The following is a 13,065-nucleotide window of genomic DNA, read 5'->3' on the forward strand; positions in this document are numbered from 1 at the left end:
TACTTCTTTATATTCATAATTTCCCTGGCGCAGTCTTTCCATTTCTTGTTTGTTTTTTAGTTTACCATTTACATACCTGTAAAATAGTTTAGGTTGTTCCTTGCATTTTTCTATTATATCTCTTTCATAGTTTCTCTTTTCATCTCTGCGTATTTTTACATAATAACTTCTTAGTCTGATATATGTTTGACATTTACTCGTGTGTGTGTGTGTGTGTGTGTGTGTGTGTGTGTGTGTGTGTGTAATTTACAGTTCCATGAAGAACTGTGTGTGTGTAATTTACCATTCTCTTGGATCACGTGTTGGACTCGTGATCGACAGCCACTACCCTTCGGATGAGAACTCAGAGATCATGTATGACCGACCTATGGGTAATGCTATGACTTCACACACACACACACACACACACACACACACACACACACACACACACACACACACACACACACACACAACTCCCCACCCACGAGAGTTGGAGTAACGGCTCGCAGCACAGCGATACTGAAATTATTTCAGCCCTGGACGATATTCGAACTCGGACCGATGGGTTAACAGTTGTGAACGCTACCACTGCGCCGTCGAGCCGTGTGTGTGTGATCCACCATGGTCTTGGATCACGTGTTGGACTCGTGATCGACATCTATTTCCTTCCCGAATGAGAGGGAGGCAAGGGGAAAAAGATGGCCGTGACACCGAAGCCGGCTTACGGATGACCAAAGTCCCTTCCGAAAGAGTCGAAGTTCCTGCTCGCTTCGTTGCCTCGAAGGAGCCTTAACCGGACCCTCCGACCGTAGAAGTATCCTTCTCGTCCCTGATATGGCTGCCCGGGCCATGTCGATTCAGGGAGTTGACTCTTTATCCTCCAGAGTCAAGACCAGGGAGCCCTATATCCGTCAGTCCCTTGGTGGCTGCCCAGGCCATCTCTTGACAGGGACTAAGACTCTGCGCCCGAAAGAATCTTAATCGGGGAGCCGTGTTTCCTTGAGGTCCCGCTTCTTCATGGCTGCCTAAGCCATGGGGACTCAAGGGCTTCCGAGCCCTCGAAGGTTCGCTCCCTTCTTCGGCGTACTCGTGTGTGCTGACGAAGGTCTCCCCTGGTTGATCTGCTTCGCCCAACTTCCTTGACCTTTCGTGGTTCAAGGTCACGCATGAACAGAACCTTGCTCACGACACAAACTGATACTATGACAAAGAATAACAGTAATATGGTAGTAGTAGTACTAGAATAATAGTAATGATAATAAAAGTAATGGTCATATCAATAGTAATAGAATGATAAGAATATAGTATTAATGGTAGTAGTAGAATTAGTAGAAGTAGTAATAGTTATGGTAGTAATAGTGACAGTAGTAATAGTAGTAGTGATAGTAGTATGTATATATATATATATATATATATATATATATATATTTATATATATATATATATAATTTTAGTTTTAGGAAGTGGATAGTTTTAGATACTTGGTTGCCAAATTCTATTTACAAACACAAAATGGCTGTTGCTACTACACTTAGTCATAATAATTTATTTTCTCCTATATCTACAATGTACAATGCATGGATTGATTCTGGGAACATAAAAGAAATATGTCTATCACGTACCCACCTGCGCGCACGCGTGTGTGTGTGTTTAAGGTCACAGTATTACCCATAGATCGGTCCATATATGAGTTCTGAGCTCTCATCCGGGATAATAATTGTCAATCATAAGTTCAACACGTGATTCAAAACTGTGAATCACATATACACACTCACACACACAAACACATGCATACACCCACATACACAAGAAGATAATCACTGTCGAACACAAGCCCAGCACATGATCTTATAACCTCATTTTCACATCAAAGGACTGAAACGATGGTTGTCTACAGTCAATAATAACAAGAGCAACATCTCTCATTTCATCTGTAATAAGATCTTGAGATGTGCAATGCCATTCTCACGTCACACCGTCCTTCTTTTTTTTTCTTCTTTTTATTTGCGAGATTCCAACACCGTGACGCACTTCCTGCGGCTAGGGAGATAACGAGTGTGACGTCACTCGTCCTTCGCCCTTTATCAGTTCTAAACGAGACAGACAAGTTTATTCTGCTCTGGGTTGGCCACTAGACTGATGTCATTAAAGCACTTGTATATACATACATTGTATTACATTTAAACATACATACACACATACATTGGATTTACACATACATACATTACATTTATATATACTTTCTTGTTTTACGGAATCTATAACCAGAATCTATAGAATGTACGTCACCGTGTTGCAAGATCCACGCGCTCCGACGGAAGCAGAGATGCCTCAGCCATGACATTCCACGGCTGCCAATTGATATTCTGCCCGCAGTTTATGATTCTCCGTAGCAATAAAGATCGCCATTATCTGAATTGTCTGACAACTAATAATCAAACGGACCACCAACGCGCCAGAGATCGACGAACTTTAACAAATGATGCATCTATTGGCCTGGCCTAAAATCAGCGGGAAGAAGACGACCTGTAGATGACCCGCCAGTAATGGATCACAAAGCTAAGTCACAGAAGTTGTGGTGTAGGTCCAACCCTTGTCCAACTCCCCGTGCCAGCTGCCGACGGTCCCACTTCCTCCCAGTTCCTTCCAAGCCGAAGCAGAGCCGGGCCAACAGCCACGTCGTGGCGCCGGCCAGCCTGTCGTCGTCGACCGTTGCTGCACGGCCATCGACCGCCGACAGTCCAACTTGGCTTTAAGATACTTTTTCTCAAAATGAATCAATCTACAGGGATCAAACGCCGTTGCAAAAGCGCATAACCGCACTCACCCTTCTCCATCCCTGAGGATCGCCACTAACGAGCAGAACAGTCAAAACTGACTATATGATTGAACCATAATTGAGAGAACAACATGTAGACGAAACTGATCATTGCCATTTCATGCCCAATACCAATCGACAACTGATGTGAGGGGGAGACAAGGTTGTCGGCATTCAGTATGTTGCAAAGTGTACGGACTTTTTTTTTCAAAAATCATGTTTTTGCATTTCGCTCTAGAATAAAGTGGTTTTCCCCGATGAGGGAATGTATTCCCAAAGTTTGGCTGTGAGGGTCATATATATATATATATATATATATATATATATATATATATATATATATATATATATATATATATGTACATACACATATTATCTGGCGGAATCCCGTAGGTTCTGAGGATAATAGTAGTAAATAAATAGATTAATCAGTTGCTAATAAAATGAAGTAAAATAGAATAAAAGAGAGAAATATAACATGGGGAGTAGGCGTTCCCCCTCAACTTAAAAAATCGGCCAACGAAAGACATGGCAGGCATAACAAGTGGACAACCGTCCCGAATGGTTTAATTAAGTCTCTCCAGATTGCGGAATGACTCTTCGTCTCAGCATTTACATCTTTGCATTAACATAATCTGGCCACTTCGGACCCGTGCCTCACAGTCCAGATTTTGGGAGCGGGGGGGGCCCAGCTCAAGACGAGGTCCGACCCTCAAGTAGATAATAAAATCGCTTGACGCCAGTCAGGGAGCTGGCAGGGATTACATGGCGCCAGAGGACAGGGCGCGTGAACCTGGAGGCGAGAAGTCATACTCATGCGGTTCGAATCCCCAAGAGTCAAGCGCGTGACGTTGTCAAGGGCACACGGTCTTAAATCTCCCCCGAGTTCCAATAAGGACCTATCATGTTTAGCCACCTCGTAACATGTAAAATGTTGAATGCAACAATGATATGCTTAAGTAGATTTCTACGAAATACAAACACCGTCAAACGTCCCGCTGTTCCTTGTACTAGTGGGCTGCATGAAACCGTCCGGCGGCAGCCAAAACACAGGTACAAGTCGGCTACATTAGTATATGTGTGTGTGTGTGTGTGTGCAATTCACCATGGTCTTGGATCACGTGTTGGACTCGTGATCAACAGCTATTACCCTCCCGGAAGAGAGTTCAGAGCTCATATATACCATTTATGGATAATGCTGTGACCTCACACGCACACACATACACCCAACTCAACGCCCACAAGAGTTGGAGTAACGACTTGCAGCGCAGCGATACTGAAATTATTTCAGCCCTGGGCGGGATTCAAACCTGGACTGCCGTAGTGGCGGCCGCGATCGTGTGTGTGTGTGTGTGTGTATTCACTTGGTCTTTGGATCACGTGTTGGACTCGTGATCGACAGCTATTTCCCTCCTGGAAGAGAGCTCAGAGCTCGTAGGTCCGATCTATGGGTAATGCTATGACCTTGCACACACCCCCACCCCCACGAGAGTCAGAGTAACGACCCGAAGCGCAGCGGTACCGAAATAATTTCGGCCCTGGGCAGGATTCGAACCATGAGCTGCGGGCCACTATTGTGGCAGCTCAGTGCTCTACCAACTACGCCACCGAGTCGTGTGTGTGTGTGTGTGTGTGTGTGTGTGTGTGTGTGTGTGTGTAAACGAGTCTCCAATCCTAAAAGAATGCTGCGTGAGTCTGGTCCGTAGGGATGTCACCAAGTTCTCTACAATACTGACTGCATAGACCTTATGCAGGTAGTCCCCCAAACAGAGATCAAGAAATATAGCTTTCCGTACAGATACATCACCTTTAAATAACCCAAAAGATGAAATACAAAAAACATAATAATGATAATAAAAATAAAAACAAAAATACATAAATAAATAAATAAAAATTGAAAGAAATGGGAAGCCAAGTCTGGTCTGCTTAGACAACGAGAGGGACCTCGTAACTACAATTAGGTGAATACAATAAAGTAAACACACAAACACACGTAGGAAGCTCACACGGTCATATGGCCTCGTTAATAAACAAACGAGGACACACATACGCACACACAACAGATGTGTTCATTTTCTTTTGCGCAATCCTTTCTTTTTTTTATCTGTGTTAACTCGCCCATTACGCCAGTTAGGAGTGGCGTCGTTGTACATACAAGTTCATAGTCTGCCAGCGGGTACACGATTTTATTCAGCTGAGAGAAACCACCTTCACTACGTAATGTGATCACCTACTCGACCTCTTCTATTAATTTTGGCTGCCACCAAGCGATTTTGATCAGGTAAGGGGGGAGTCCCTTTATTACTCAGTATTGTACGCGATAACATATTTTATATTCTTGCTAATAGGAGATGGTATAGACGATTTGGACCCTTTCCTTGTGACCTCACTGCCGCCGAGCTAAATTATCTATCTCCGTGGCACCCTGAGGTTGATTCCCACTCACGGGGTTGTCTCCACAAGAGAAAACCCTCGATGGAGAAGACGAAGGCGACGCCCACAGAACTCATGGCTAGAGCAAGTCTTTCGAGAGCTGTTTGGAATGGGAAGGGTGGCTGCATGAGAGCTTGCCCGGTGAGACCGTGGCGGTGGTGTGAGAGTGGAGTGACTCGCCTCCCGGCGTATGCTTCCAATTGATGACTGACGATGTGGCGAAGGGGCTACAGGCTATTTTTATCAGCCCCTCCGTGCCAGGTGGCACTTTTCTTTTCATAATGACTACCTCCAAGACTGACTGTGACCTATTTCGATTAGCTCCTTCTCGGCCGGTTGGTACTTTCCTCTTTATTCTGGCTCCCGTTAGTCTATTCTATTCACCTCCATAGCATTGCTTCGGTGAAGACCTTCGGAGACACCTCATTCTGCAGCCCGATGGAACTCCGCTAATCTGAACAGATGACTCAACAGAAGAGGACCTTCATGTCTGCACGCAGTTTGCACAGTCACCCTCGAGGAGGAGACATAAAGGTTCACAAAACTTCTCCACGGTTACACTCCTCCTCTTCGACCCCCGCTTTGTTTTTCTCCCGTGTACAGTGTATATAAATAAATTATAATAACACACGCATAGGTCGTTCGAATTTCACTGCATCAAATCTACATTCTTTTACGGTGTGACATCTCGTAATGGTATCCCCAGCAATGACCGGGCCGACAAGGCATCTCAGGGTGCAACATCAATCCTCTGGTGCTTCCATCCCATTGCCTGCAACGGACCCGGCTCTCCGATCAATATTGCAAATATTATTGCAGAAATGCTTGGGGGAACATTCTGTAAACCACCTAAAGACATTCAAGTCTCGTGTCTGCCCAAAATTCTTTTCACATAATTGCAACTGCAGTAATTACAATACAAATATACAATGGGCGAGATGCAGGGACCCGTCATTCTGGAGGAGCCAAGAAAAGAGAGAGGGAGGGAGGGAAAGGTGGTAAATGGGAGTGGAGTGGGTGGGGGTGGATTTATGCTTTCTTAGTATGGCTACCCCCTTGTAAGGGGAAAAAGCCCTTGGTATATGTATGTATGTGTGTGTGTGTATATAATTGTTACTGGCGTTTGGAGACAACACTGATATGCTTAAGAAAAGGACATTCACATTTTGCCCATGCCCACTTGGCCCATGACTTGCGTTTAGTGTACTTCTTTATACAACACTTTCCCTAGCGATCTTAGTAAACAAAATGGTATTAATGTAATGACAACGATAGTTAGTTTCGCATAGTTCTGATACATCACGGGTCAGGTCTAAGTGTTCCATCCAGTCTCAGGAGACATGTGTGATAAGATAATTTCACGCCAGGAGACGCTTAGCTGCGGTTGAAGTCCCTGTCTAATGGACAAGTCGAACTCTTCTCGCAAACATCTGCTCCTCCCATTCTTGATTTATTCTATTATTTTTCTTCTTCTTCTGTTCTGTACATTATTCGTCAATACCCTGTCTTCGTCGCTTTGAAAATGTGAACGTTGGGTTCCGCATGATTAAAAAAAAAAAAAATCGTTACGAACTGCTCGAGGAAATTATAAGTATTAATAGGAGATAAGAAAAAATATATCCAATATGTATTGACTTCCTACATAAAACCATTCTATGCAATTTTGTTTTTTAGACCTGCAAAGACAAAACCACTTGGTCTTCCATGAATGCATTCTCTGATTCTTTTGTTTACAAACCGCATCTGGCGATAGATCCAATCTCGTCTTGATTGCTGTTTTGATTCAAAACAGAACGATGGCAATGAGATTTTATCTTCGTTTAGAAATATCACTTATATTACAATACTCATAAAATTACAAGAGAATTCTCACTTTAGAATTTGAATGTTCTGCAGTTTTCAGTTCTTACCAAAGGAATTTACAAATTCTTGTTCAAATTGTTACATCATTGAAACCGTGTCGGACAGTTTTACTGACAATAATACACTAATGTGCACAGAAAAAAAACATAAATCAACAAATCTTGTACCAGATTGTTAAGGTGTTTGTTTTCCCAAAAGAAACAAAAACGACCCCAGTGTCACGTCGCGAAATCTCGCTTGGTGTGGTCCCGTGGTAATGAGTGTTCGTTTAGGCGGGTGTGATTTTAATTTTACAACGTTTAGAAACGGTAAAGTTTTGCTTATGCACGTGTTCTTCTGGCTCCAGACTGTCGTTGAACTGAAGTTCTTTCCCTGTTCTTCGCATGTCTGGTTCTCAGTATGAATAGTCATGTGTTATTTATGTTGATCACGTAAATGACTTGGCAAGATCAATCAGTGTAGCCATTCTTATCCTTCGGTTATGATTTTGTTTGCCTACCATATACCAAGTACGGTTGCCCTATTCTTCATTATTTGATTCTCTCTTGTTAGCAATGAGCGTGCATTAAGTCTGTGATATTTTTCTTTTGTTTTTTTCTTCCAATGCAGCGTTTGTTTTTGCCATTCCTCCTGTTTAGCATATCTTGTGATGAGGTTGGAGGGCGTGCGGGAGGGTGAGTCAACATCAATTAAGCAGACCACAAGTCGGAACACGTCATCTAGCTGAGCACGAAGCAATGATACGTTATACAGATGAATTCACATGTACGAGCGCACACATGGGATCTAGAAAGGTCACATGATTGGTGTCTAAATTGGGATGTGAAATGTAATACCAGTAAGTGCAACGTGACAAAATGATGGGATAGGGGGAAGAGAGGAGTTAGTTGATGCAAAACAATCTAGAAGAAACCTTGAGGAATGAAGTCGGAAAGAAGCCGAGAATAACAAGAAACGACCCGAGCTATATAACCACATAAATGGTTTTGTTAGCAAGATATAAGTGATGTGCCAAGAGGAAAATAACTCTTCAGAATAAACTCAGTCATAATCTTCCCTTGGGTATGCTTTGGTATTCTAGAGTCAATACAAAGAAAAAGGACACAACGTTCCTCGTTGCATCAATGGCGTCTATACAAATGCATGGCGACTAATTTCGAGGCAGAGAAGCAGAATCGAGAATGTGGTTGGCTGAGTAGGATGCTTCGACACAAAACAGGGCTAATTCGTCGACATATAAGTTGGCGATAATTTTAGTGAGATTTTATTAGTTACGTCATTGATTCGATATGAACAGATTATATTGAATACACAATGTCAGGGCAAAAAAATCGATCTTACTACCTTTATCTCCTTCGCTACATTAAGGTACAGCGAAATTCTTTGCCACTTCTTCGTGCGCAGCGTTGTTACCTGGTAACAAATATGCGAGAACTCATCGCAATTCTTCTTAGTTTACGAAAGCGTGTGTATACATATATATATATATATATATATATATAATATATACATATATATACATATATATACATATATATATATATATATATATATATATATATATGTACACATACATATCAACTGATATCAAGACTCACTAGCAGATATCTTTTCTGTAACCTGTGAATCAAGATACTTTTAAAATTCAATGCATATGACCAAAATATCGACATTTTCCCCCAGTTGTAGTTTAAGGACGTTTATTCCAGTTTCATAGTAACCCGGGACAAACTCACGTCATCGCTGCGAAAGAGTTAAACGTTCAGTCCAATTTTCTAAACGTTGTAACTTCCCTTTCCTGACCCTAAACACTCCCACGATGTCACAATAACATAATTGTTGTCAATATTTGATTCCTCATTGGTAACACAATCTTGTTAAATAAAATCTGGCAGTTGGCAGAACAGATTTAAGTCGCCAAAAGCAAATACATATATTTTTATTTTATTGTTATTATTATTTTTCCAGGTTGGCTTGGGTTTTGGTCTGCGCATGTCTGCTGATGGTCAATTCACGAAACTCAAAGAATGTGCTCCAGTTGTCCAGTTTCCAAGGCTATGCACAAGAAGAAAGACATGAGGATGGAAGCCAGGCGAACGGTGAGTATGGATGTAACAAACATGTGATCGACTATAAGGTACGAGCTCTAAAATCTTCCGGCAGCTTTGGCGAATGCTTTCAACCAAATTACCGGAAGATATTACATTACAGACAACCCAGTGAGCCAGATAAATGTACCAAGAATACTAGGTAAAACTTGGCTTTCTTAAGGTAGAAAGCGTTCGCCGGGGCTGGCGAAAGGTTTGAGGACGACCATGAAACTCTCCTTTCCCACCTCTCCAGTCACTACGTCATGTCGCTGGAAAGCGCAGTTCAAACGTAACGGATCGACAGAGAAAACAAAACAGTACGCGACGATCCTTAGAAAATAAATAAGTAAATTAATAAATAAATTAATTAATGAATAAATAAAGGGGTGATTCTTAAGGCCGGTATACACAGCGCTGCTTTTGACGCTAAACGCTAGATTTTTATTCGCTACTAAATGCTAGACGCGAGCGGTATAGTTGAACATGTTGAACTTATGGGAATGTCAAGTAGACGTGGCGAATTCATGATATTGTATTAGTCGCTAGCGAATTAAGACGCTTGTCCAAAGCGAATAAAAACAGCGCTGTGTAAACGACGCTTTATCAATGTATCAAGTCACATGCCTGGAGGGCTGCATAAAATAAGTAGGATGTTGTACAATAAATAGTATATGTTTTTTTTTCAATTTACGATTACTAGGGGTCAAGTTGACAAATTACAAATCAGAAGGGATTACTGAAAAAGTGAGGCCCGCTGTCCGAAACTGACATAGATGAATAAACACACAAAGAAATGAAATGATAAAGTTACCACAGCTGATTCCAAACCTATGTACAAAGTATACCAACGAGAACCTAGGTTTTAATAATTCTTAATAATAGGCATGAAAACTTAAAAAAACTAGAAAATCCCGGACATTAGAAACACTTCCTAATATTAAAAGTCATTTTTCAAATATGATTCGTTTTGAATATAGGATATTTCCCAATTTTAAATATTTCCAATAACAAAAACCATGTGTGTGTGCGTGAGTGTGTGTGTGAGAATGTGTGTGTGTGTGTGTGTGTGTGTGTGTGAGAGAGCGCGCGCGTGTGTATGGCCCTCACACATATCAGATACACCATCTAAATACTTAAGCCTACATTTCCATACGACGCCTTGAATTCTACCCACGAAGAACTATATATGGCATCTTCGGTTTCAGACAACGGGGAGCAGGAGGTGGAGACCTGGCCAGAGGAGGAGGAGGAACAGCAACGGGAAGAGACCTTGCCCTTGAGTTCGACGTGGAAGGAGGAGTTCGATGGCTCTACGAGTCCGTCGTACGACGAAGTAGTCGTGGCAGCGATGAACGTGACCCCCCACGCCAGCAAGCTCCTGATCTACAACCGCATCCCTAAGTGCGCTTCGTCTACGGTGCAAACGGTGCTCAGATGGTATGAACTCATAAGAGCCGTATTCCTAAAGTTCGTCGAAAGGCTTATGCAGTGGCGTGCGGAGGTCTGATGATGCCCAGGGCCAACTCCTTTATTGTATGCCCCCAAAGATTGAAGTATAAGACCTAGTACTGAGAAATATCATGAGGAAGGAATATATTTTGAATGTGTTAATCACAGACGAAACATAAAATAGAAATATTATTCGATTCAAGAACAAACAACCAAGTTTATTTAGCTCTTTTCCTCAAATGATACCTCCTGGATCCCCCCACCCCCCGTTTGGATGCCCGGGGCAATCGCGTGCAGTTTAAAAATATATATTCCCTGGTAGTTGTCATTAAAACTTTTATGTAACGGATGTACTAAAATGCGTTTTGTATTATATACACTTTTAGTCATTTCCGTCATATCCTTGCAGCATATTTAATCGAAAAACTTTTTTCACTATTACCTGCGGGAACAAATATGATTGGTAATAAATTACCTTAGGCAAAGCTGGCGATGATAATAACTCAGTCCGCGTGCATGTCTTTACTTTTCGCATAAACATTAATATCCGAATAACGACTTTGACCTGGACAAATGACAGGGTAGCGGGGACAGTAACACCTAACGTCAAGTGTTAAAATTATTCAAGGGAGAAGGAAACCCATCGCGGTCTGTAGCGCCCATGTGTGAAAGCGATGTGACGATGCGTCCAGACTCAAGTACCGTCACTAATCGAAATGGTTGACCGCGTGGGTGGCACCGAGACAGGTTTTTGTGATGTCAGTCTGTGCCATGTATGCATAAACAGAGTATAATAGGAGAGTATACATAGACGAGGTATAATGAGAGGTTGGTGACGAAGTGTGTGAAAATGACTGAGATAATCGAATACTTCTCGCGAAAATAGTAGAGCTGTGAAGTTGTGTGATAGTTGCCAGCGAATGTTGATGAAAGAATCTGAGACTGGGACCAGTGAATAAAAATGTATGCCCGAGGTAAGTTAGGTAACAGGATTTACAGTATATATCTAGGAGAGGTGTAGCAGTAGACATTGTGATGATCAAGGTGACCGAAGCAGCACAGCTCCTGTATGCAAGTTAACTGTGGACATTGTGATGAACTGAACGAAGAAAGACATGTATCGTGGGAAAATGCCGATGGATTGTTTGATTCGCAATTTTTCGACTTTTTTTAACACTGTACCCCTAAATCATGACCAAAGGACAAATGTATTCTTTAATCATATTTCCTTAACGACAGGTTAAAAAACTATTACCTAACAAATTAGTCAGACTGAAAACATATATTTTGCTGGGAATTAGAGCCACTTAAAAATAATTTATATAAACTTTGTTAAGTAAATTTAGATTGAAATTAGACACTGCCATAGAGAACCCAGTGTAGACAGGGGGGGGGGGCGGAGGAGGGAAATAATAAAAAAGAAATAAGGTTGGGCCAAACTGTTGACGTGGAATGGAAATGGTGAAAATGGAAGAGTTGATAGAAAGGATGTACGACGGAACTTGAGGGAAAATATCCAGAGGAACTATAAAAAAATATGTAACAGGGCAACTGAGGAGCGATGGAAGTAGCGAAATAAAATGCAAGGACGATGATTTTACAAACTTTACTGAAAGGAAAACAGAAAATAAAATATGTAGGAATAAGTGGTTAATAAAAGAAAGAGTACTGGATGTGCAGAGTTGATCATTTTCTCTCTTGAAATATCCTCTTATTGTATGCATGGCGTCTAGTTTGCTTTGTACACAAAATAATTTCGTATCTTGTCAAATTTCCATTCGCCAAGTTCCCTAACGTAACGTAACCTAACCCAAGGGTATTTGGTGAAATGCAAATAAGCTAAATATTTGGCATTATATAATTTGGCAAATTACAATTTGGCGAAATGCAGTTTGTGAAAAACGTAGAAATGCAATTTGGGCCAAACAATTTGGCTAAATGTAATTTCGTTCATACAATTTGGCGAAATGCAATTAGGTGAAAGGTAATTTTGGCCAAACAACTAGGTGAAATGGCATTTAGGCCAAAATTTAGCGAAACGTACTTATGGCCAAACAATTTGGACCAAATAATTTGGTGAAACGGGGAGTCACCTTTACCAATTGGTAACCACGTTCTGTTTTCTATTTCTGGCGCCAGGCTGGCCCGTCAACTGGACTACCAGCACGTCTCGTCCAACGTGTTCGACGAACGGCAGCTCTCCCAGAAAGAACAACTTCACCTGGCGAATTCCCTTCTTAGCGGCTCGCAACACATTAGCTACGACAGGCACCTCTACTACACCAATTTCTCAGCGTAAGTCCTACTAATGATGCAAATTAGTTAAGAATCAATGTAAAAAAAATCTTTGAGTTAAGTTTTTCATCAACCATCACAACACTACCATCACTAACTTTGTCATCATTATTTTTGTTCTAACTAATGGCTATA

At 41.6% G+C, this 13,065-nt stretch overlaps 1 protein-coding gene across 6 annotated transcripts in view; it reads left to right on the top strand.

Annotated features, from left to right (window-relative positions):
* The window catches only part of LOC143018606 (uronyl 2-sulfotransferase homolog pip-like), a 163,845-nt gene that overhangs the window by 117,195 nt on the left and 33,585 nt on the right, over positions 1-13,065 (top strand). For all 6 annotated transcript variants that reach the window (XM_076174112.1, XM_076174113.1, XM_076174117.1 and 3 more), the window contains exons 3-5: positions 9,065-9,195; positions 10,392-10,623; positions 12,775-12,930. In XM_076174112.1, coding sequence (XP_076030227.1) covers positions 9,065-9,195; positions 10,392-10,623; positions 12,775-12,930 — 519 coding nt within the window. The remainder of the gene's footprint in view (positions 1-9,064; positions 9,196-10,391; positions 10,624-12,774; positions 12,931-13,065) is intronic.

Source organism: Oratosquilla oratoria, chromosome 35 (assembly GCF_046742065.1).
Source record: "Oratosquilla oratoria isolate Oo_2021 chromosome 35, ASM4674206v1, whole genome shotgun sequence".
Taxonomy (NCBI): domain Eukaryota; kingdom Metazoa; phylum Arthropoda; class Malacostraca; order Stomatopoda; family Squillidae; genus Oratosquilla; species Oratosquilla oratoria.